The sequence below is a fragment of the Rhamphochromis longiceps genome, linkage group LG14 (genome assembly GCF_057381845.1).
Source record: "Rhamphochromis longiceps isolate RC_006_pf linkage group LG14, R_longiceps_female_GT1.1, whole genome shotgun sequence".
NCBI lineage: Eukaryota > Metazoa > Chordata > Actinopteri > Cichliformes > Cichlidae > Rhamphochromis > Rhamphochromis longiceps.
The window spans coordinates 37,440,254-37,464,894 of NC_140570.1; the positions used below are offsets into that span (position 1 = coordinate 37,440,254).

General features: G+C 40.5%; 1 protein-coding gene and 1 pseudogene across 1 annotated transcript in view; one reads left to right on the forward strand and one right to left on the reverse strand.

Moving 5' to 3' along the window:
• Window positions 1–2,478: 2,478 nt before the first annotated feature.
• LOC146654641 (tubulin alpha chain-like) lies at window positions 2,479–3,833 on the forward strand (annotated as a pseudogene).
• A 4,133-nt stretch (window positions 3,834–7,966) lies between these two features.
• LOC146654642 (hemicentin-1-like) overlaps window positions 7,967–24,641 on the reverse strand; it is a 45,402-nt gene continuing 28,727 nt past the window's right edge. Inside the window, exon 2 of the mRNA XM_085429334.1 lies at window positions 7,967–8,743. Within this exon, the coding sequence (XP_085285460.1) occupies window positions 7,967–8,743 (777 nt within the window). The remainder of the gene's footprint in view (window positions 8,744–24,641) is intronic.

Below are 24,641 nucleotides of genomic sequence, written 5' to 3' on the forward strand. Positions count from 1 at the left end.
ACCAGAAATTGAAAGTGTACATGCATCAAGGGACGGAGCGCATCCCGTCAATAGGTCCAAAGTGCAATCGAGGCTAATCCCATGATCTTCTTATTTTCTTGTAGACCGAAGTTGAAAATCTGGCAGTATTTATTTTTGTGATTTTTTTTCCACTCTCAGCCGTCCTTCTCCTGTATTTGGGCCTGTTTGTTAATTTATTTCAATCATGTAAACAATATACAGGTACATTTAGCAAAGAAAATTAGAGAAAAAAATACTATACAAAATAAAGTTAATACATTTCAATATTGCTTCTGTTCTGATTCAGTTACATGTCGAAAGGGAGAGGGAAGAAGTACACACTTATTTAATCGCACCCCTTTGCCATAAGTTATCCGTCAACATTTAGTCAGCTTCCTTACTCATAAGGAAGGACGATCGTGGCTCAAGAGTTGGGAGTTCGCCTTGTAATCAGAAGGTTGCCGGTTCGAGCCCCGGCTTGGACAGTCTCGGTCGTTGTGTCCTTGGGCGAGACACTTCACCCGTTGCCTACTGGTGGTGGTCAGAGGGCCCGGTGGCACCAGTGTCCGGCAGCCTCGCCTCTGTCAGTGCGCCCCAGGGTGGCTGTGGCTGCAATGTAGCTGCCGTCACCAGTGTGTGAATGGGTGGATGACTGGATATGTAAAGCGCTTTGGGGTCCTTAGGGACTAGTAAAGCGCTATATAAATACAGGCCATTTACCATATAATCTGTAATAAAAATAGTGAACAGATTTCTGATGTAATATATAATATAATATAATATTACACCATGAAATTTTCTAAATAGCGACATTCACTTAATTTCAACATTTTCCCTTTTCTTTATAGCTCAAGAAGATCATATCTTTATAACTCTTGTTGAACTGTTTTATGTTTGGATATTGCTTCAATTTCATATTCAAACTGTTCCACAGCTTCACTCCATGCACTGAAACACAAACGCTTTTTCCTGTTGCACGTACCTTCCCTGTTTTGAGTTACAAAAACCCTTAAATTATAACTTACTCCTTTAAAAAAAACATACTCTGAATATAATCTGGCAGTTCCTTATTTTTTGCTTTGAATAGAATTTGTGCTGTTTGGAATTTCACTAGATCAGCAAATTTCAATATTTCAGACTGCAAAAATAGTGAGTTTGTATGTTTCCTATAACCTGCATTGTGGATGATTCGAACTGCTTTTTTGTTGAAGAGTAAAAAGTGAAAGTAATGTGGTTTAATAGTTGTTGCCCCAGACCTCTGCACAAAAGCTTAAGTATGGTGAAACCAGTGAACAGTAGAGAATATGAAGTGATGTCCCGTGTGATACCTGCTTTGCCTTGTTTAGTATTGCAATGCTTCGTGATACTTTGGAATGAATATATCTCACGTGAGCACTCCAGTTTTTCATCTATTATTACCCCCAGAAATTTATTTTCACTGACTCTTTCAATATCAACACCATCCATCCATCCATCTTCATCCGCTTTATCCGAGGCCGGGTCGCGGGGGCAGCAGCCTAAGCAGAAAGGCCCAGACCTCCCTCTCCCCAGCCACCTCCTCCAGCTTATCCGGGGGAACACCAAAGCGTTCCCAGGCCAGCCGAGAGATATAATCTCTCCAGTGTGTCCTGGGTCTGCCTGCTGGGCATTCCCAGTTATGTAAAAATAGAAAACAATGATCCACGCTGCAGTTTCACACCTTGCATTTCCATCCACTGGGACAAATTGGACCCTTTGCCATCCTACTTATGGGGCATTTTAATATTATTTAAATAAACTGCCAAACGTTTTTTGAATTTGCCCTAAAATAAAGTCATTAAAAAAATTTGAATGTCCACTTTAAAAAAAAAGTGGACATTAAACACCACATGTATAAAGATTAATTTGCACCATGAAGCTCTGCTGTCACAAACTTGCATAGATGTAACATTGTCTCTGAAGTTAGATTTAAGAAAGAAGCGCTTGAAGTTTTTACAACAGAACGTGACGTCATCAGGTTGGTGGGTTGGCTGCGGCTCATAGACTTACATTATATTAGAAAACCAGTGAACCTCAGTGGAAAACAAGATTAAAACTAACAAGTCTAAGGGGGTCACTTTGGTGCTCCCCCTGGTTACAGCAAAGAGTTTCATGTTAAGAAACCAAAGATGTACTGTCCACTTTCACTCTGTGTCTCCTAAACAGTCAGTGTTTCCTCGTTGTTTGGCTAGCTGTGAAACGGGAAAATCCACCTGTTGGCTGTAATGTTCATGCAGGTGGCAGCAGGGAAAGTGGATATTTGTTATTCAACATGCGTCTGAGCTTATATTGACACCATAGGAGGTAAACTCTGTCGTGGAAGTAGGTTTCCATCTAAGTTAATGCCAGCTGTGACAGTTCTAACAGTTGTGCTGCTTGTTGTAGATCAGAAATAAATATAAACAGCTTATATTAAGTTGTGCCCAGTAGCTCAGCAGATACTCTAAAGCTCACGATGTAATGAGGAAAAGAAAACAGGCTGATATCCAGATTGACGTTTTGGAAACTGATTTTGCTTCTGCAGCATCCTGTGTGCAATCCTGTTAGAATATGTCTGATCAGGGCGATGGTTGGATCCTGTTAAATACCCCAATTCTTTGATCTTTGGGCTGAAAGAAGAACAACACTTGGTGTTTAATGCTCAATCAACAATCTCTTTAGACCATACAACCCTTTAGGCATAAACGTCTGGATGGGAGATTTGCACAGGAGGTGGAGTTTTCCATCTACCCAGCTCCCCAAGTGTCCACCGCTGTGGTTGAGCCATACAACTCCATCCTGACCACCCACACCACCCTAGAGCACTCTGACTGTGCCTTCATGGTAGATAACGAGATGACATCTGCCGTAGGAACCTCGATATTGAGCGTCCTACCTACACCAACCTGAACAGGTTGATCAGCCAGATTGTGTCCTCCATCACTGCTTCGCTCCGCTTTGATGGCGCCCTCAATGTTGATCTGACAGAGTTCCAGACCAACTTGGTGCCCTACCCTCGTATCCATTTCCCCCTGGCCACCTACGCCCCCGTCATCTCTGCAGAGAAAGCTTATCACGAGCAGTTAACTGTATCAGAAATCACAAACGCTTGCTTCGAGCCAGCCAATCAGATGGTGAAATGTGACCCTCGCCACGGCAAGTACATGGCCTGCTGCCTTTTGTACCATGGCGATGTGGTGCCCAAAGATGTCAACGCTGCCATTGCTGCCATTAAAACCAAGCGCACCATCCAGTTCGTGGACTGGTGCCCCACCGGTTTCAAGGTCGGCATCAACTACCAGCCACCCACTGTGGTTCCTGGTGGAGACCTGGCCAAGGTCCAGAGGGCTGTGTGTATGCTGAGCAACACCACCGCCATCGCTGAGGCCTGGGCACGACTTGACCACAAGTTTGACTTGATGTACGCCAAGCGTGCATTTGTTCACTGGTATGTGGGTGAGGGAATGGAGGAGGGTGAGTTTTCTGAGGCTAGAGAGGACATGGCAGCTCTAGAGAAGGATTATGAAGAGGTTGGAGTTGACTCTGTTGATGGGGAGGGAGATGAGGAAGGTGAGGAGTAGGTTCATTGCAATAAAATCATCAAAGTTATGCAAGTTCGCTCAGAAGCACTGTTACGTTGTTCTACCAAATCTTGTTACACATTCCTGTGTATATTTTTCAACTTTAAATAAATGTGTTTGAAAATGTGTTTTAATGCTATGTGAGAGTGTAACATGGAGACATGACCACTTTGTTTTGTAGTTCTGTTCTTTCAATATCAGCACTTTCTTTTATTAAGGTGCTGCTTAATAAAGAGTACATGAGCTGTTTAATCACTGGTGTGCTTAATTTTAACCCCCCAAAATCTAGAAAAGAAAGTTAACCGCCAGGTTAATTCTGAATAAAGTAAAATAACGTAAATAAATTAAAATATAATAATTTAACATTATAATAACTAAAAGCGACATTTTTAGTGAATCTATATCTTTCTTAACCCCCCTAGTTCACAAAGCATTAAGTTTACTCTTCGGGCTCCCCTCATCCCCCGTTTTTTTCCGCCAAAATTATGCACACCCACTGCCGCGCTATGCATTCTGGGATATGTTGGGCCACAAAGTCTACACCGCCACATCCTTAAAATTCAGGGAAATGAAGGACGCATTTGAGGGCCGGATTTCGAGCAGCCTTCGAAGTGGGACAGCCTTCGTCGCGTCGCTGTGATGTAATCGGCCTTAAAATGCGGCCTTTAAGGCTGCAGACCCTGAATTGGGAAACAGCCATAGCCTAACATATGAAACAGGAAAAGACGGCCGTGTAATCCCTTTATTTCCCTTGAGAGAGAAATGGATCTGAAACCACAGAAATCAGAGTGTTTGCAGAGTGCAGACACACAGATAATGAAGACATGCTGCTCGGAAATGTTAGATACAGTGAACGCAGCGGTGCACGAGCCACTGCAGTGGAGCTCACGTACAGCTTTGTGGGCTCAAAATGTGGTTAGAAATATTTTGTACTTGTACTTTTGTATGTGTAAAAAGAATTTGTGTGTGTGTGTAAAAAAGATTTGTATGTGGACTTAGCCAAAAAAAACCCCGTGTGAATCTCTGCAAGTTACAAGTACGAATTTTGACCCTATTTTTCTTCCTTTCATCTGATTGGTCAATGTCATGTCAATCACAAATGTAACAATCCAATCAGAGAACAGATGGGTTTGGCTGTCGGAGGGGAGCTTTTTTGAACTGCAGGTTATTACTCTATAATATTACTTACTCTAATATTACTAATAATAATTATTAGTATTACTAATAATAATTATTAGTAATATTAATTATTAATTATCTAATAATATACTAATCTAATATTACTTACACCGCACTTTACAGTTATTTATTTGTAAAAAATGTTTGGAATCGTATGATTTTTGTTCCACTTCTCACATGTTTACCACTTTGTGTTGGTCTTTCACGTGGAATTCCAATAAAATTGATTCATGTTTGCGGCTGTAATGTGACAAAATGTGGAAGAGTTTAAGGGGGCCGAACACTTTTGCAAGCCACTGTAAAGAACTTGGAAAGAAAAGCATCTTGCATCAGGACATCCAGATGTTTTTCTTCTCTACAAAGGTGTATTAAAAAAAGAACAGCAAATTATAATATTACAGCGGATGTGTGACCTTAAAGGTTTCTGGCTGAAAAAAGGTCACTGATCAAACTGATTCTTGCTCACAAAAAACATTTTAATCAGATTCTCTGCAGGAAAATTTGAAAACATTTCCTCCTAACTTCTCAGTATTCACTTATCAGCATTCAGTCAAACGTTCATTTACGGGTGTAGTTAAAAAACTGCTAATAACTGACTTTCCACAGCAGTTGTTTGGTCGGACACAGTGAGAGATGTAATCTGTTACTCTTCATGTGAGAAAGAAGGTGTCTCTGAGATGTACTAATAGTGTGTTAGTTCCAAATAGTAAATTAGTGAATGTATTTCATGGCAGCTTGATTATTCTGGGACAAACAGTGCAGTCTTCCTCAAAGCATCACTGTGAATATAATCATATAATGTTAAAAATATAATAACAGTCTTTTTATTATTGCTCAATGAAATAAATAAATCCTCTTTATTATCAGAGTGAAAACAGACTTCCACAAACGAACGTCAACTGATGACTCCATAATTATTCAGCCCTTCAAAGGTGACTGACCTACTTCAACAGCCAAAATCACATATTTCTGGAAGGTCCACTCACTGGTTATTCAGCATGCCAGGCTGCAGTTACACCATGCAGACAAAAGAGCACTCGGAGCAAGTTAAAGGAAAGTTTATTCAAAAGTAGAAGTCTGGGAATGGAGACAGAGGAGTTCACTTAAATCTGTCACTATGAAACGGAAGCAATCAAATCTGCCTAAATCTGACACTCAAAGGTAAACTGGATACCTGGCTGACCATCACGTTCACGACCAGGTGAGGACGGATCAAAGATCAGGAGTCGATTTCAGGCTTGGGCTTGCTTTCATCATATTAGTCCAATCCAACTTGAATCCAGATGATGGAAAGATAGCCCGGGTCTGTTGATGAGTCTCCACTTAAACACTGACGTTGTTTGTGTTTCCTGGAGTCCCGTCAGTCCTGTAAACCAGCGTCCCCAACCTTTTTTGTGCCACGGACCAGTTTATGACCGACAATATTCTCAAGGACCGACCTTTAAGGTGTCGAGGATAAATACAACAAAATAAAACCAGTACCGCTGCCAAAACAAGAAGAGTTATTCAAAACACATGGGAAAAGACCCAGGGAAACAGAGTTAATGATTAAAAAGATTTTAAAAAATAACGCTAAAACCCCTGAAGAGCATCAGTTTCACACCCGAACCTCAACTCTCGCGGCCTGGTACCAAACGACCGGTGCCGGTCCGTGGCCCGGGGGTTGGGGACCGCTGCTGTGAATAAAAGGAATCTGTTTGAAGGCTGTGCAGAGCAGCGGGACCACACATTGTCACGTAACGTTTTTCATCATATTAATATTTATTTGTAAAATAGTAAATTTTAGTTTTAATGTTCAGTAAATAAAATTACATTATTGAATACTACGTGCTACGCAATAATAGTAATAATATTACTTCTAATAGTCGTAATAGCAGTTATTGTTTTTGTTGTCATCATGCTGTTAAAATTGTGACTTTTAAAATTTTAATTAATTAAAATAAAATATTTAAAAAAAACTTTTTTAACTCTACCACCAAAAACCGAATACTAAAAAATAATAATAAATGATGATAACATGTATTTATTATGTTGCTCTTTGTTTGATTTCTCTTCTGTTTTTTGTCTCCATACAGGTGATCCAGGTGTTTTGTTTGTTTTTCTTTTTGTTCCTTCCCCCCTTTCTCATCATCTCTTCTCCCCTCTGTTTTTCTTTCTCTCCCTCTCTTTCTTTCATTCTTTCCTTCTCCCTGTCCTTTCCCCCAGTCATGTCTGTCCCGTCTGTAACAACTGATAATAAAATAAAATAAATACACAATTATAATAAAGGTCAATCAAATGGACCAACATGGCATCTTTCTTGGCCTTCAAACAACAATTCTGATGGCTAAAGATCCAAATGGGACAGGCAAATAAATAAATAAATAAATGATGATAACCATGTGCAGCTTCTCTCGTCTTCCATTTTTCCCTGATGTGTTTCACTCAACATCAGACATGTGTTAAAGTGTGTTGGCTGCATATTAAGGTCAAAATGCTGATGAGCTCTGATCCAGTTGACTGATATACTCTGCTCTACATCCTGCACTGAAATATGAGGATTGTGTGTTTATTAAAATTAAAAATCATCACGCAGTCATTGACAGAAGAGCATCAACATTCAGCCTGTTAGATTAGATTTAGATATTTTTATTTCAGAAATGATTCCTAACAAAAATGGAGAATATAAAAACACAATCAAAGCAGTAAAGTCCATATTATGACGTGTTTGCTGTATCAGACAATCATGTTTATTCACAACAATGAAAACAATATAGTGCAGATAAACATGGTGCTGTAATGAATCTGCTCTTAAACACAATAACAAAATACATTTTCCAAGAGAGATGATAATGATTCACATCAGAGTGAAGAACGAATACATTTACAACTGGTTTCTAACATTTCTTATAGATCGAACTGATCACTGATAGAAACAGAAGAATATTCAAAATGATACTCTGAGAGATACATGAATGAGATATGGATAAACATCAAATTACATAAAACAAAAAAGCACAAAATCACTATGACTGAAATAAAATATGAGCAGAAATATAGAAGAATTAAGTCAAAAGATAGAAAAAGGCAAAATGTTTAAAATATATAATCACATAAGAGACTGAACCGTCCAGTCAGGTCACAGATTCATATCTACAATAATATTTTTCTTTGTTTTTGTTTTGATTTAATCACTTCTATGTATTATTATTATCATCATCATCAGCATATTAAGTGTGTGTCTGAGCTGAAAGCTGCTCTCCTCTCCTGGTTTTCTGTATCACACAGACCACAACAACACAAAGCATCACCTGCAGACCGCTGAGCAGTATCCACCTGACTCTGTAGAAGGTCGAGTAAACCCCAAAAGGCTCTCTGTGGATCAGAACAAATGTTTCTCTTGACACACACTCATACCGTGACTTATAACCTGCACACACATACTCTCCTGCATCTTCCAGTGAGACATTAGAGATTATCAGGCTGTCACGGGAACAAGTGATTCTTTTGTCACTGCAGAACTCAGCACTGTACACAATTTTGCCTTCTGTTTGGATCGACTTCATGAGCCAAAAGCCCCAAGTACTTTTTTCCAAATCATCAGAGCATCTCATAGTGACTTCATCTCCCTCTGAGAAAACCTTTACTGCAGGTGGACCAAATTTAGGGCACACGAAAAGCCAGTACGCATGTATTACTTTTTCACCTACACAGCTGTAGATACCTGAATCATTTAACATTAGTGATGGAAGTACCAGCGAGAAGTTTCGACCAATTTCTTGATCAGTATCGTAACGTACTTCCTTCATCCAAACCGGGGGCTGGTCATGAATGGGGTCCATGAAGGGACACTCCAGCACAGCTGTGTCTCCCTCTGAAGCATAACGTAGCTTTGTTTGTTTGGTCAAACGTACAGAGTAAGTGCTCACACACTGCTGTTGGTTCATCACCAGGCAGATGTAAGACGTTGGTCGTGTGTTGACATGAAGAAGTGATGCGTTTGTCACCTGCAGGAAACTTTCTTGGACTTTATTCACGTTCAAAATTCTGTCTTTATATAATTGATTCCACTCCCCGTAATGTCTGATCCAACGCACCGTCAGATTCTCACCTGCTCCTTTACATTGTACGTCTACAGTGTCTTCAAGACTTGCGATAGATTCTTCCCCCTTTACTGTCTTACACACAGTCAGGCTGATGTTTCTCTCATATGTCACGCTGCCCTGAGTCCAGCACACATCTCGGTACAGTCCAGAGTCTGAGTGGGTCAGGTTGTTGAGAGTAAATGAAGGAGAACCATGAAATGTCTCAGGAAATGAGAGTCGTCCTGTCAGGTCTTCATGTACTGTGAAGGTTCTGTTCCAGGGGTCAGAGATGTTCCACAGGACCAGAGTATCTTCACCAACACGTCTGGAGGTGATGCAGGAGCTGTTTCGATCTGGGAGCTTGAACTGTAAAGAGCCTCCTTCTTCACTTATGGCAATAAATTCTTCTGCATGAATGTTGCTGATGAGAGTGAACAGCAGGGAGAAGCAGAGCTGTGCGACTGCAGCCATCCTGCTCAGAGGTCTCCTGGTGAGTGTCGTACAAGCACTGACACTGCTCGCTTCATGAGCTTCCTGTTTGTGGTTGGAGGAGGAACGCCACTTCTTCATCACATCATCAAGGAACACTTTGAAGCATTTGGCTCGATATCACGCCGTATATCTGCTTTCACTCTTCACAGGCCAAAGTGTGGACACGTTTTTTTTACACTTCGTTGCATGGGTCCAGGGGTATCAAACATGTGGTCTGGAGCACAGAACCGGCCAGTCACAGTGTCCAATCTGAACCATTACAAGTGAGATAAAGTCAGCTTTACCACACAGCCATGAATATTTATGAAAATCCTTTCTAAACTATTTTAAACTTTTTGAATCGTTTTTTAGTTTCAAAAACAACTAAAAAAAAATGTTGTTTCCTATGTGATCCTTCATAAAACATCACATATTTTGAAACATAATTCAGGGTTTGGTTTGGTCTAAGTAAGCAGAGAAGTCCAGGCATCCAGTTTCCATACAGACGTTTACATAACGCTCATCATCTGATGATGAAACTTACTTTGCACCCAAGCAGCCCAACCAGAAATTGAAAGTGTACATGCATCAAGGGACGGAGCGCATCCCGTCAATAGGTCCAAAGTGCAATCGAGGCTAATCCCATGATCTTCTTATTTTCTTGTAGACCGAAGTTGAAAATCTGGCAGTATTTATTTTTGTGTTTTTTTTTTCACTCTCAGCCGTCCTTCTCCTGTATTTGGGTCTGTTTGTTAATTTATTTCAATCATGTAAACAATATACAGGTACATTTAGCAAAGAAAATTAGAGAAAAAAATACTATACAAAATAAAGTTAATACATTTCAATATTGCTTCTGTTCTGATTCATTTACATGTCGAAAGGGAGAGAGAAGAAGTACACACTTATTTAATCCCACCCCTTTGCCATAAATTATCCGTCAATATTTAGTCAGCTTCCTTACTGATATAATCTGTAATAAAAATAGTCAACAGATTTCTGATATAATATATACTATAATATCACATCAGGAAATTTTCTAAATAGCGACATTCACTTAATTTCAACATTTTCCCTTCATATCATATCAATATCAATTGGGTTCCGGCTTGAGTGAATGCTGGTGCGCCTGGCTGAGCTACTCACTGGTACATTTTTGATTATTTAGATTATTTGGATTCAGATTTGAATGAACAGGGACATTCACACTCAGGACCAGATCGATCTCTGCCAGGGATTGATTTGCAACGCTTGTCCTCAACATCTGCTGTTTCAGCTGAATGTGCTCTTACGTCTTCTTCTCAGTGAGCTGCACTAGCCTACCTGTTCGTCGCTCCGGCTGGCTCGTCTCCTTTTCCTCCACATAATCGAAGATGTGGCCCAAGATGTTCCTGAGCTGGTCGGCACTATTTTGGATTCTCCTGACGCTCGTCTACCATCCTATGGCTGGACTGCTCCGCTATACAGCCGCTGAGCTCCTGCACCTTCGTGGGCAGCTGTCGCTCCCGTCGCCAGCGGAGCTCCACTACCACCCAGACATCACTTTCCAGCCTCGCCGGAGATACATCTATCGCGGGTCCTGCAGGATTTTCCATAACTCCAATGGAACTAAATCGTTTTGGTCTGTTACTTGCCGCCCTCGCAGGAACCCTGATCGGGTTGTCAACCACCGATCTCTAGCCCACCTGCCCAGGGCGCCGACCGCGATTAGCAAAAAAGAAAATACTCCACTCAGTTTCGATCTTCTAAACATTCGCTCACTGACAAATAAAGGGGCCTCTCATCCAAGAGCTCCTATCTGACCGTAAATTTGACTTTTTCTGCTAAACTGAAGCCTGGCAACAACCTGATCACTTTTCTCAGCTAAATGAATCTACTCCTCTGGGGTTTGTTTACCTTTCTAAACCTCGCTGCATAGGTCGTGGGGGTGGTCTCACGATCTTCTTTCGCCAGCACTTGAAAGTCCTGCCAGTTAATGTTGATACCTTTAGTTCCCTTGAGTGCCTTGCATGTGAGCTGACTGGACCCATTCCCACCATCATAGCTACTGTATACTGCCCCCCCCCCAAACCTAACCCTGTCTTCCTCAGTGACTTTGCTAATCTACTAACCCATCTTTTATCTCTCTCCCCAAATGTGATCTTGGTGGGAAATTTCAACATTCATATGGATAATAATGACCGTCTGCTCACCAGAGACCTTTCCTCTTGTCTCGAAGGCTCTGAATTTAAACAATTTACTGACTTTGCCACTCACTCTAAAGGACACACCCTGGACTTGGTCTGCTGTTCTGGTCTTACTCCCTCGAATCTTTCTGCTGCTGAAATCCCCATAACTGACCACTTCCTCCTTTCATTTAACCTCACTCTCTGTTGCGCTACTACCAAGCCAACCCGTCTCATCTCGTTCCGCAACATCAAGAACATTGATATGGACATTCTCGTTACCAGTTTGGACAATGTTCAGATTCCGGACTTCTAATCTACTCCTGATGATTTGTTGTTATATTATAATAATTGTCTACGCATTGTCCTTGATTCTCTGGCTCCTGTAAAAACCCACTCTGTTTCCTTTGCTTGCTCTGCTGCCTAGTTTACCTCTGACCTCCGAGTTTTGAAGGCCAAAGCTCGGCAGCTAGAGCGTAAATATAAGAAATCTGCTTTAACTGTTGACGCAGAAATCTATAAATACCATGTACTTAAAAGACTCCATCAGCAAGGCCAAACAAAGTTTCTACTCTGGTATTATCAGGTCTTATTAGGGTAATGCAAGGACTCTGTTTTCAGTTCCCAACAAACTAATTCAACCCCCCAATGCTTTACCACCACACTTCTATTCCTCTGAAACCTGCAACTCCTTGATGCTGTTCTGGACTACAAAAATGAATAACATCCACCAGCAACTCAGATCAAATGTTGTGTCTACGCCCTCTCCAGAACCTTTTCTCCTTTTTGAGCCGTTTTCCACTTTTCATCTTCCCAATTTATCCGATATTTCCGAGTTCATATGTAAATCAAAGCCTGCCACATGTCATCTTGACCCCATGCCCACAGGGCTTGTGAAATCCTGCCTCTGTTCCTTACTCCCACTCATCTGTGCTATCATTCACTCTTCTCTCACCACCGGTATTGTTCTCTTCTTATTCTGCTCTAGTCATTCCTATACTGAAAAAACCTTCTTTAGATCCTAACAACTTTAACAACCTCCGTCCGATTTCCAATCTACCTTTCATCTCTAAAATACTTGAAAAGTGGTTGCAGCTCAACTTCATTTACACCTGGTTAATAATAATATTTACGAGAGATTTCGATCTGGTTTTCGCTCATGTCACAGTACAGAAACTGCTTTACTTAAAGTCACTAATGATCTTTTAGTCAGAGCTGACTCTGGTGTTCTCAACATTCTCATCCTTTTGGATCTGAGCTCAGCCTTCGACACCATCTCTCACTCTGTACTTCTAAGCAGACTTTCCTCTCTCGGCATCTCTGACACACCCCTCGCCTGGTTTCAATCATATCTCCTTGACCGCTCCCAGTTTATTCAACTAAGATCATTCCACTCTCGTCTCTTCCCCGTCACCTCTGGTGTACCCCAAGGCTCAGTTTTTGGCCCTCTTCTCTTCATAATATACATCCTCCCTCTAGGTACCATTTCCCGCAAATTTGATCTTCAGTTTCACTGTTTTGCTGATAACACCCAGTTATATCTCTCTTGCAGACCTGATTCCTCCGTCCCACCTTCCTCCCTTTCAGAATGTCTATCCGAGTTAAAATCCTGGTTTATCTCTAATTTTTTCAAGCTCAACGAGGATAAAAGTGAAATTCTTCTTATTGGTACCAAATCCAACCTTTTGAAGGTGAACCATTTCTCTCTCACTATCGATAACTCCACAGTTTTCCCTTCTCCTCAGGTTAAGAGCCTTGGTGTCATCGTAGACAGTTCACTATCCTATAAATCTCACATCAATAATCTCACCCGTTCTGCCTATTTGCATCTATGTAACATTAACAGATTACGTTCTTCTCTTTCCACCCAGTCTACGTCCATTCTTGCCCACAGTCTTGTTACCTCCCGTATTGACTACTGCAATTCTCTTTTGCATGGTCTCCCCCAAAAATCCCTCCATAAGCTTCAACTGGTTCCGAACTCTTCTGCCCGCATTATCACCAGAACCCCTCCTACCAGCACATCACCCCTGTTCTTCAGGAACTTCACTGACTCCCTGTGAAATTCCGGATAATATTCAAACTTCTTCTGCTCACCTTCAAGGCCATTCGTAACCTCGCTCCTCCTTACCTTTCTGACCTGTTAAGCAGTACCTGTTCTGCCCGTTCACTTCGATCTTCTTCTTCTATCCAGCTTGCTGTACCTTCTTTCTGCCTCACCACCATGGGAAGCAGAGCTTTCAGCTGCTCTGCTCCCAGACTGTGGAGCTCTCTACCCCCATATATAAGAAACATTGGTTCTCTCCTCCAGTGTAAATCCCAACTCAAAACCCATCTGTTCAAATCTGCATATTCACTGTGAAACTGTTAGTTAATTTAATCTTGTGCTTTTTGTTTTATTGTTCTTATTTTGACATTGTTTTATTATGTTTTGATCCTATTGTAAAGTGTCCTTGGGTGACTTGAAAGGCGCTCATAAATAAAATTTATTATTATCATTATTGTTAATATCAGTACAATCCAAAGATTGCCACAACATCCATATTATATTCTTCACGGTCATTACAAATTAAATACTTGGGATGGTTCTCTTGTCCAGCTCCACGTTTTATAACACTGTTCAGTATTTCCCATAAACTTTTAATATTATTTCTATTTATATCTAATTGCTTCTTATAGTATTCCTTTTTACTATATTTAAGTATATTAATTAACTTATTTTTATATCTTTTGTATCTGATTTCAGCATCTTCAGTTCTCTTTCTTAAGACATTTTTCTTTATAGATGCATTTTGCAGACCTTTTCTTATCCATGGACAGCCCATATATTTATGTTTCCTACTATATTGCTTTATTGGACAGTTGGTATTATACAATAATGTAAACATTCTAAGGAATTCATTATACGCACTATGAACGTCTTGTTTCTGATATATTTCACCCTAGTTCTGTTTCATTAAATCTTTTTTCAATGCATTCACTCTTTCTTCTGTTCTTGCTTGTCTGTACTGTTTTTTACTGTCCACTTTATTGATCTTGTAATTCCTATCATAGATGGTAAAAATTGGAAGATGGTCACTTATGTCTTTAATCAGGAGTCCACTTACAGTCTTATTTTTAATGTCATTTGTAAAAATGTTGTCTATGAGAGTTGCACAATGTGATGTGATCCTGGTAGTCTAGTAATTTTTCTGCATTTTGGATGTGAAGGAGCTTTACCTCCACAATTTCAAGGATATTTTTCTGCTGCAACCTGATAGTGGAAATTTCCTCCATTAAGAAGTAAAGAGACCTTTTAATGTCCTCAGCTGATGGAGTCTTCTTCAGCCCCATTGTATCTGGTTCCACTGGTAGCAGGTTCAGTCAGCTGTTTCCTCGGTCAGCTGTTAGCTTTCTCAGCTGTTAGCCTGGTAGCTTGTTAGCTAGCCTGCAATTACCTCTTTAACTTTGATAATCCAGTCCAATATCCTGTATCAGAGTCATACAGTTATAACAGTCATGATTGTGTTTTTGAATGGATGTCCAAGGTGTAGTTTCTACACTGGAGTAAGTATCTTGTTTGCACTAAAGAGGTTTGATATTAATGTTATAGACGGCTGTAATGCAGGCACCCAAAATGCAGACGGAGACGGGAAACTCAAAAACACTGAAAGGCAAATAATGCAAAACTTTACTGGGACATATATAAACTAAACATACGAAGAGGCACACGGAGGAAACGCACAGCCATGAGGGAGAATGCGACACTATACTTAGAGAGACAGCGGCAAACACAAAGTACAATGACGAGGGAACAGAAGACACATAAGGAACGCAAGACTGACACATGAGTTTGACAGAGAAGTGGAGGAAAGGTAGATTAGAGGGAGCGAGGGAACGAGAGGAGACATGAGAAACATAACAGGCAGGGGGGAAGAGAATGAAACATGAGGAGGGAAGCAAGACACAATAACTCACAACATATATAAACACAGACACACAGAGAGACACAGAGGCCAAACACACAAGAGGGAATCTGATAATCAAGACGCTAAACAGGGAATATAAGAAACTCAAAACAGAATAACTAAGACTACAAATGAACCAGAGTATGAACTATGATACAAAGTAACACTAAAACACAAGACATGCAGCACTATTAGTTCTAACAGTCTCAGAGTAGCATTTCTAATTTTGATTGAAACTGTCAGAGAAAACGGCAGCCTCGAGCAAGCCAGGATATTAATTTATAGAAGCTGTTAAAATTATATGTCTAACGTTAAAATGTTGGTGACACAATAATTTCATCCTAATGGTACTGACATATTCATAGGGTTAATTTTTGAGACAAAATATCATGAGGTAGTCATGATTTTGCAAATATTCCACCTTGTAGTGCAGTTTGCACAAATTGTTTTAAAAATGCACTCAGCCTGCAAACATTACTGATGAGTCAAGATCTGCACAAAGTGACAGAAACACTGAAGTAGCTACACATTTTATTCTTATTGTCATGTATGTCCTATTTATCAGGTGACAGAAGAACCAACACAAAACTCAGAGAGTAATGGTAATACAAGATCACAGGTGAAATTGGATGATGACTTGGTGGTTCATGTCCGTTACGTTACTCAATGAGAGTAACATATTCTGAATACTTTGGATTACTTAATATATTATCACGCTATTTACAACTACATGAATGTACTATTGCTGTGTGATTTGTTACTATTACTGTAGGTTCTTGCCATACCAATACCAACTAGATTTTTAAATCTTAATAAAAAATGAGTAACAGTAGGTGGACATTAGGTAAAGCTGCACTTTTAGCAGCGATCTCATATAGAAAACTATTCCGCAGGTATATAAAACAGGTCCGCGGCTCCGAACCGTAGTAAAGGGACCTCTGGCTAATACATCGGGTTCGTGTCGGGCTTGTCGCCCAAAACTAGCTTTACTTTGTTGTCTGGGTCAACTTTGCTAGCGAGGGACAGAGAGAGGCGTTGAAAGGCTGCTCCAACGGAACTTATTGTTTCGGAGGAAAACACAAACACAGTGTACAGTCGACTCTTAATAGCTTACTTACAGCTGAGGCTACATTCTTTAGGGCTATGCCTGGAACAGTCTGCCTGTTGCTTTTATATTAAATAATTTTTGAACAATAATTGAAAAAAAGAATTTCTCTACGTCATTATGTGGGCTGCAAGTAGGGTGACATGGGCCGCGCGATTGAGACACCGCCATTAGAGCCTCTTAATGCGTGTTTTTTTGGGGGGTTTCTGTCGGTATGGAATTGCCAAAAACAGAGAGGGCATAGCCGAACATATGAAACAGGAAAAGACCGCCGTGTAATCCCTTTATTTCAAAAAAGTAACTGTATTCTGAATACCACCATTTTAAATGGTAACTGTATACAGTTACTCATATTTTGTATTTTAATACGTAACTTCGGTACATGTATTCCGTTACTCCCCAACACTGAAAATAAATAAAAGAACATTGAAGTTCTTGAGATGTTCAGTGCAATGACACACAAACTAATCCAAAAGTTAACAGCTCACATCATGACTTATGACCTCAAAGTCTGCCTGGATCTAAATGATGGAACCATGCGGACCTCATCAACAGGGCCTGCTGCAGCACACAAACAAATTTATATATATATACACACACACACACACACAAATATATATACATATAAAAATATAAATTTGTTTTATTTTTTTTTAATTACCTCTTCATCTGCTTTCAGCTGCACAAACTCAAGTCTCACATATCAGTGACAAACCACAGTTGTGCTGTTGGAGCATCCACAGCCTCTATGTGAGTGCACTGCAACATCATGACATGAAGAACACTGGAAACTTAAACCCACTTTCAGTCTAACTTTAACTTTTTATCGCCAATAGACAAGTTGGCAAAATGTAACACTCAGAACATGGAGTCAAAAAATAATACTAAAATGTTTAATTATTACTACATTACCTTTGACTACAACTCTTGTTTGCGAGCAGCTTATTGATCTTGATAAATATGTGCTGCTTACTTGTGTAAAAACAGTGAAATATAAAAAGTGTTTACTAATTTGTACCAACGTGAGAGAGAAATGGAGCTGAAACCACTGAAACCAGAGTGTTTGCAGACACACAGATAATGAAGACATGCTGCTCGGAAATGCTAGATACAGATAAAAATGGTGTGTGTGTGTGTGTGTGTGTGTGTGTGTATTGAGCCAAGATTGCCAAACTGCCTTAGTCTTCCTCCCATTAGGGCCTACATGGATGACATGACCATCATTACAACAACAAAACCATGTACTAGGCCAAGGGCGTAGATTTGGCATGGACAGAGGGGACATGTCCCCACCAATAATTTGATCTCTTCAAGTAAAGAAAAACAAACGCGATAGAAAGAAAAAAACGATCTGTCAACGTCTCATTCAACCAGCGGTGAAGAAAGATTTAAATTACGTTCTCTACCTCATGTGACAAATATGGCCAATGTGATTGGCTGTGCCTTTCAGGGAGCTCTGTTTAGTTTTAGCAGCAGCAAGCCTGCACTGTGAGGACCTGCAAGTAGGAGAGGAGGATGGCAGCAAAAAGGAAGAACCTGGATATAAGAAAGTATTTTTCAAAGAAACCTGTAAGTCACTTAAAGCCAAGTTCACTCATAAAATGTGTCCGTCATAATAACGTTACAGGCTATGCTAGGCTTTGGCCCACATCAGTCTAAAACTGTATGTAACCGTGAATAACGTGTTTTGGAAACTAACTGCACAACAGGCAGCACTATTAGTTCTCTCAGTCTCAGAGCAGCATTTCTAATTTTGATTAAAACTGTCAGAGAAAACAGCAGCCTCGAGCAAGCCAGGATAATAATACTAAAATGTTTAATTATTACTACATTACCTTTGACTACAACTCTTGTTTGCGAGCAGCTTATTGATCTTGATAAATATGTGCTGCTTACTTGTGTAAAAACAGTGAAATATAAAAAGTGTTTACTAATTTGTACCAACGTGAGAGAGAAATGGATCTGAAACCACTGAAACCAGAGTGTTTGCAGACACAACACACAGATAATGAAGACATGCTGCTCGGAAATGCTAGATACAGATAAAAATGGAGTGTGTGTGTGTGTGTGTGTGTGTGTGTGTGTGTATTGAGCCAAGATTGCAAAACTGCCTAACTGCCTCAGTAATTATGGACCTTATAGTCCTTACAAACACTGTTTCACTAACTTCAGTAAACATTTTGCATACATATGTCACACCGTGAACTCAGCGGTGCACGAGCCACTGCAGTGGTTCAGACTGTTATCACACACAAACAATCAATGCAGGAGAAGTACCGCGTGCACGTGGTAGATGCGGTCATTTACACAGTGCTTCATGCAGGTGTGATAACGAGACTGTTTGACTGCTGCAGGACAAGATTGTTGATTTATGTATCTGTGCATTTTCAGATTTTTGTGTTCCAGCTGTTGTATGTTTGTTTTTTCTTACAGGTGCAGCAGTTGGTGATTGTGCATTTCTATTTGGACTCTATTCTTTTATTACATCTTGCACTACAACCCCCATGCACCAATGCCGTGCACCGGGTGTGGTAGGCCTTTGTGTTGCTCAGTGAACGGAGTTGATTCAGCACAGTCCTCCAAGCTATGTGCAGTAAATGTACTATCGTCAAGTACTGATTATTATCCACTTTTTATACTTTTTCTATTTTTTTGCCTTTTTGTGTCATTTCAGATATTGTGTCAGTCACTGTTCCCTCTGAGCACTTGAGCAATCGTGCACTGCTAACACAGTCTCCGCGCACTGTAAATCAGCGAAATAAAATAACTACATGTATTTACTTTTATTCCAATTCAGGCTTGATTTTTTTTGTGCGCAGCGCAGATTTTCTGTGTGGGGAGACCGTGTCAGCAGTGCGCGACTGCTCACGCGCATAGCTTTATTACTTCTGCTGGATTACTGCAATTCATTATTATTAGGATGTCCTAAAAACTCGGGTTCATTATGACATCTATAAAGAGAAACTTCACAATTATAATTTACAACTGAGGAGTGCAAGGAGGTCCTACTTCTCTGACATCATCACCAAAAACAGCCATAATGCTCGGGTCTTATTTTCTACAGTTGACAGGCTAACAAACCCTCCTGTGTCAGTGGCAGCTGAACTTCATTTGACCATGACCTGCAATGACTTTGCCAAATTCTTCACAGACAAAATCCAAAAGATTAAACAAGCAATTGGTACATCAACAGCAGATTCAGGATATGTACTGTGTCCACCGAAAAACTGTTTAAACACCATGAAACAGTTTCACCCGATTAACAGCAAAGACCTGGAGGACATCTTAGGTCAACTGAACTCCTCCTCCTGCTGTTTAGATGTCCTGTTTTTCAAAAAGGTCTCAAAGACTTTAGAGTCAGACCTGTTACAGATCTTCAACTTTTCTTTAATGTCATTTGTGTTTCCAGAACCACTAAAAACTGCTGTAATTAAACCTATACTGAAAAAGGACAATCTTGACAAGATACAAATGAAGAACTACAGGCCGATCTCAAATCTCAAATCTCCCTGCTTGTTTGTTTGTTTGTGTGTATTGCTAAATTAAAGTACCTTTTTATAAAAGAGCTTATGAGGTTCTCAGTGGCAGAATATAATCTGCAATAAGACGTTATTTTTTAGCAAAGTCAAAGGAAAATAAGAAGGTACAATCTGCACAGAAATGAACATTTGTGAGATATAGAATGAATTTTGATTTTACAAACTTTTCCCTTCCTATTTTTTTCTGTTTCCATATCAAAGCTGAATGATACAGGGCTGGCGGTCCATAAAGATGACTGAGGCTCAAATTTTGTATCTCTATATGTAATCATGGGAAATGAGGGATTTGTGTCTGGTCAGAACATACCATGAGAGTGAAGCGATGATCATGAGTTGTTTGTTTGGTTTTTTTACTGTTTTTTTTTTTTTTTTCATGTGGATGACTGTCATAATTACAAAACTTTCAATAAAAAAAAAGAAAAGAAAAAGAAATGTGCAATTCACTTGTATTTTTACTTTTATTTTTATTCCTATTTATTCTATTTATCCCCTTCGTATATTTTATTTATATATGTCTCTGTATTTATGTGTGTGTGTGTGTGTGTGTGTGTGTGTGTGTGTGTGTGTGTGTGTGTAATATTCTGTAACTCTGTAACTTCTGTCAGTGCTGTGCTTTTGGAAACCGAATTTCCCAGAGGAACCCACCTGAGGGATTAATAAAGTTTTATCTTATCTTATCTTATCTTATCTTATCTAAATGCTTCAGTGTTCCTTGATGATGTAATAAAGATTTGGCGTTCCTCCTCCAACCACAAACAGGAAGCTCATGAAGCGAGCAGTGTCAGTGTTTGTACGACACTCACCAGGAGACCTCTGAGCAGGATGGCTGCAGTCGCACAGCTCTGCTTCTCCCTGCTGTTCACTCTCATCAGCAACATTCATGCAGAAGAACTCATGGTCATAATCAAGGAAGGAAGCTCTTTTGAATTCAAGCTCCTAGGTGAGGGTGACTTCTGGATAACCTCCAACATGTTGGTGGTACATTTCTCACTTTGGGAAGAGAGTCCCCACATTACATGAAGATGTGACAGGACGAGTCTTTCATTCAGCATTAAATGGTTCTTCTTCATTTACTCTCCATAAGCTGACCCACTCGGACTCTGGACTGTACCAAGATGTGTGCTGGACTCAGGGCAGCGTGACATATGAGAGAAACATCAGCCTGACTGTGTGCAGGACAGTAAGTAAGGAAACAAGTTATATTAAAACTCTTGAAGCAACAGTGGACGTACGATGTGAGGGAGCAGGTGAGAATCTGACAGTCCAATGGATCAAATATGAAAAGATGCTTGGGGACGATTTATGGACTGGAGGTTTCAGGTCGCTTTACAGCTGTGAAGGTCAAACAATGATACAACGATACAAACTTTTGGTGTGCCCCAAATTTGGTCCTCCTGCAGTAGAGGTCTTCTCAGAGGGAGATGATGTCACTGTCAGATGTTCAGCAAAAAGTCTATTATTCATGAGGTGGATCATGAAGCCGATACAAACAAAAGGAAAGATTGTGCACTTTGATATTCATTCTGATTGGCTTATTAAACAACTTGGCAGGACAACTCTTTCTAAAGACAGACTGATATTCTCTAATGTCTCACTGAAACATGCAGGAGAGTATTGGTGTGCAAAGATAAATTCAGATGATGAGTGTGTGTCAGGACAAAAAATTTGTTCTGATCCACAGAGAGCCCTTTGGGGTTTACTCGACCTTCTACAGAGTCAGGTGGATACTGCTCAGCGGTCTGCAGGTGATGCTTTGTGTTGTTGTGGTCTGTGTGATACAGAAAACCAGGAGAGGAGAGCAGCTTTCAGCTCAGACACACACTTAGTATGCTCATCAGCATTTAGAAGAAGAAGAAGAAGAAATCCTTATCACCATTTATTATTATTATTATTATTATACATAAAAGTAACAACATGAAAAAAACTGGACTTCTTTAAGTTGCTTGAAGACGTTTCACCTCTCATCCGAGAAGCTTCTTCAGTTCTAAGGTCAAATGGTGGGGAGTCCCAGATTTAAGCCTAGTGGGAGATGGCTAGTGGACCCCACAGAGGGACAAAAGGACCCCCTGATGATCCTCTAATGGCGTTCTTAAAGTCAGCAAAGAGGCACAGAAAAGAAGACCAGACACCAGCGAGGGAGGATAAGAAGGACAGACGCAACAACATTGTCATCCCCTATGTAGCCGGTGTATCAGAGAAACTCAGGAGAGTTTTCTCCAAGCATGACATCCTGGTTCCCCATCCCATTTCAGACCCAGCAACACGCTCAGACAAAAACTGGTTCACCCGAAAGACAAAACTCCAAAACACAGACTTAACAATGTGGTGTTTGCTGTACAGTGCAGCGAGGAATGCTCAGACCTCTACATCGGAGAGACCAAACAGCCACTTCACAAGCGCATGGCACAACACAGAAGAGCCACCTCCACAGGACAAGACTCGGCAATCCATCTGCATCTTAAGGATAAAGGACACTCTTTCGAGGATGCCAATGTTCACATTTTGGACAGAGAGGACAGATGGTTTGAAAGAGGAGTGAAAGAAGCCATTTACGTCCACTGTGAGCGACCATCTTTGAACAGAGGCGGTGGTTTACGACACCAACTGTCTGCCATCTATAATCCAGTTTTGAGTTCCCTTCCCAGACGCCTTAACGCCCACTCACATCCTGGGCCAGCTGACCTCAGGAATTCGCATGATAAGGTGGGGCCAGGTTTCACAATGAGCTCACCCGAAACTCTGGCTGATTGGGACCCACACCCAGTTTCACACCTTGGCTCATGTGATTAGAGGATCATCAGGGGTCCTTTTGTCCCTCTGTGGGGGGAAACTCCCACTAGGTTTATATCTGGGACTCTCCACCATTTGACCTTAGAACTGAAGAAGCTTCTCGAATGAGAGGTGAAACGTCTTCAAGCAACTTAAAGAAGTCCAGACGCTTTTCTTTGCAAGCTCCTTTGACTACGATGACCTGGATGACTGAGAACCTTCACAGACAACGTGAAAACAAAAATATTATTGTAGAAATGAATATATAATATCATAATATTTAGACTTTAGAAACTTTATTGTCATTGTCACGAGAACAACGAAATGAAGAATGGTCCCCGATCATTGCATCATCCCTAGCAATATCAAAATATAAATAAAACAATAAAATTCAATAAATAAATTAGATAGAATACTTAAAATACTAATAAGATGTAACAGTAAAACATTCACATACATTCCCACACACATGCTTCAGACCGTGCATAGATTAACACAAGAGTGGCGTGATGGACATTTTTTTTGTAGTATTCAGATGTGTTATTGCAGTTGGATAACAGCTGTGTTTGAGTCTATTAGTCCTTGCTCTGATTGCCCTGTACCGTCTGCCTGAGGGCAACAGTTCGAACAGGGAGTGGCCAGGATGTGAGGTGTCTTTTATGATGTTTTGGGCCTTTTTAAAACAGTGGGCGTTGTGTAGAACTTCCAGTGTGGGGAGAGGGCAGCCAGTGATCTTTTGGGCGGTGTTAATGATCCCTTGGAGTGCTTTCCTCTGAGCCCCTGTGCAGCTAGTGTACCAGATGCATATGCAGTAAGTTAGAACACTCTCAATGGTGGCTCTGTAGAAGGACACCAGCAGTCTCTGTGTGATGTTATTCCTCCTGAGAATTCTCAGGAAGTACAGTCTCTGTTGGGACTTTTTAAGCAGCTCGGAGGTGTTCACACTCCAGGAAAGGTTCTCCTCTATATTGACTCCCAGGAAGCGGAAGCTTGCCACCCTTTCTACACAGTCCCCATTTATGAATAGTGGTTGGATCTCTGCCTTTTTCCTTCTGAAATCTATTATGAGTTCTTTGGTTTTTGAAGTGTTGAGGAGGAGGTTATTGGCCTTACACCATGACGTCAGCTGCTCCACCTCGTCTCTGTACGTAGACTCGTCTCCCTTGGAAATGAGCCCCACCACTGTGGTGTCATCTGCAAATTTCACAAAGATGTTGCTGTGGTGGCGAGGAGTGCAGTCGTGTGTGTAGAGAGAGTAGAGCAGTGGACTGAGCACACAGCCCTGGGGTGAGCCAGTGCTGAGACTCAGGGCTGAGGATGTGTGATATGGACTTTACTGCTTTGATTGTGTTTTTATATTCTCCATTTTTGTTAGGAATCATTTCTGAAATAAAATAATATCAAAATATAATTTAACAGAAGATGAGAAAATGCTGTTCCATATTTCACTGCAGCGGGCCTTCATTCATGATAACCATTAACACAGTAAATAAAGTGACACAGATCATGCAAATGTTCATTCTAACTGTATTTTCCTATTCATGCCAAAACCTGCTGTCATATTTGGAGTTTTAACAGTTTCTAAGCTCACTGTTGAACTCTGAAGATCACACTGCTGGAATAAAAACTGCTTCTTGTTGAGTTGTTGCTTTGCATGAAAAACGCACATTTATATAAAGTCAAGTGTGTTTAAGGCTCGATATAATCAGTTTGCAGTAATAATGCCCTTTGCTTAATTCCAAACAAGAAAAATGAGGAGGCTGAAGAAAAATCAACATGCTGTTTATATCACAAATAACTCTTTGGGTAGAAATTGCTGAGCAA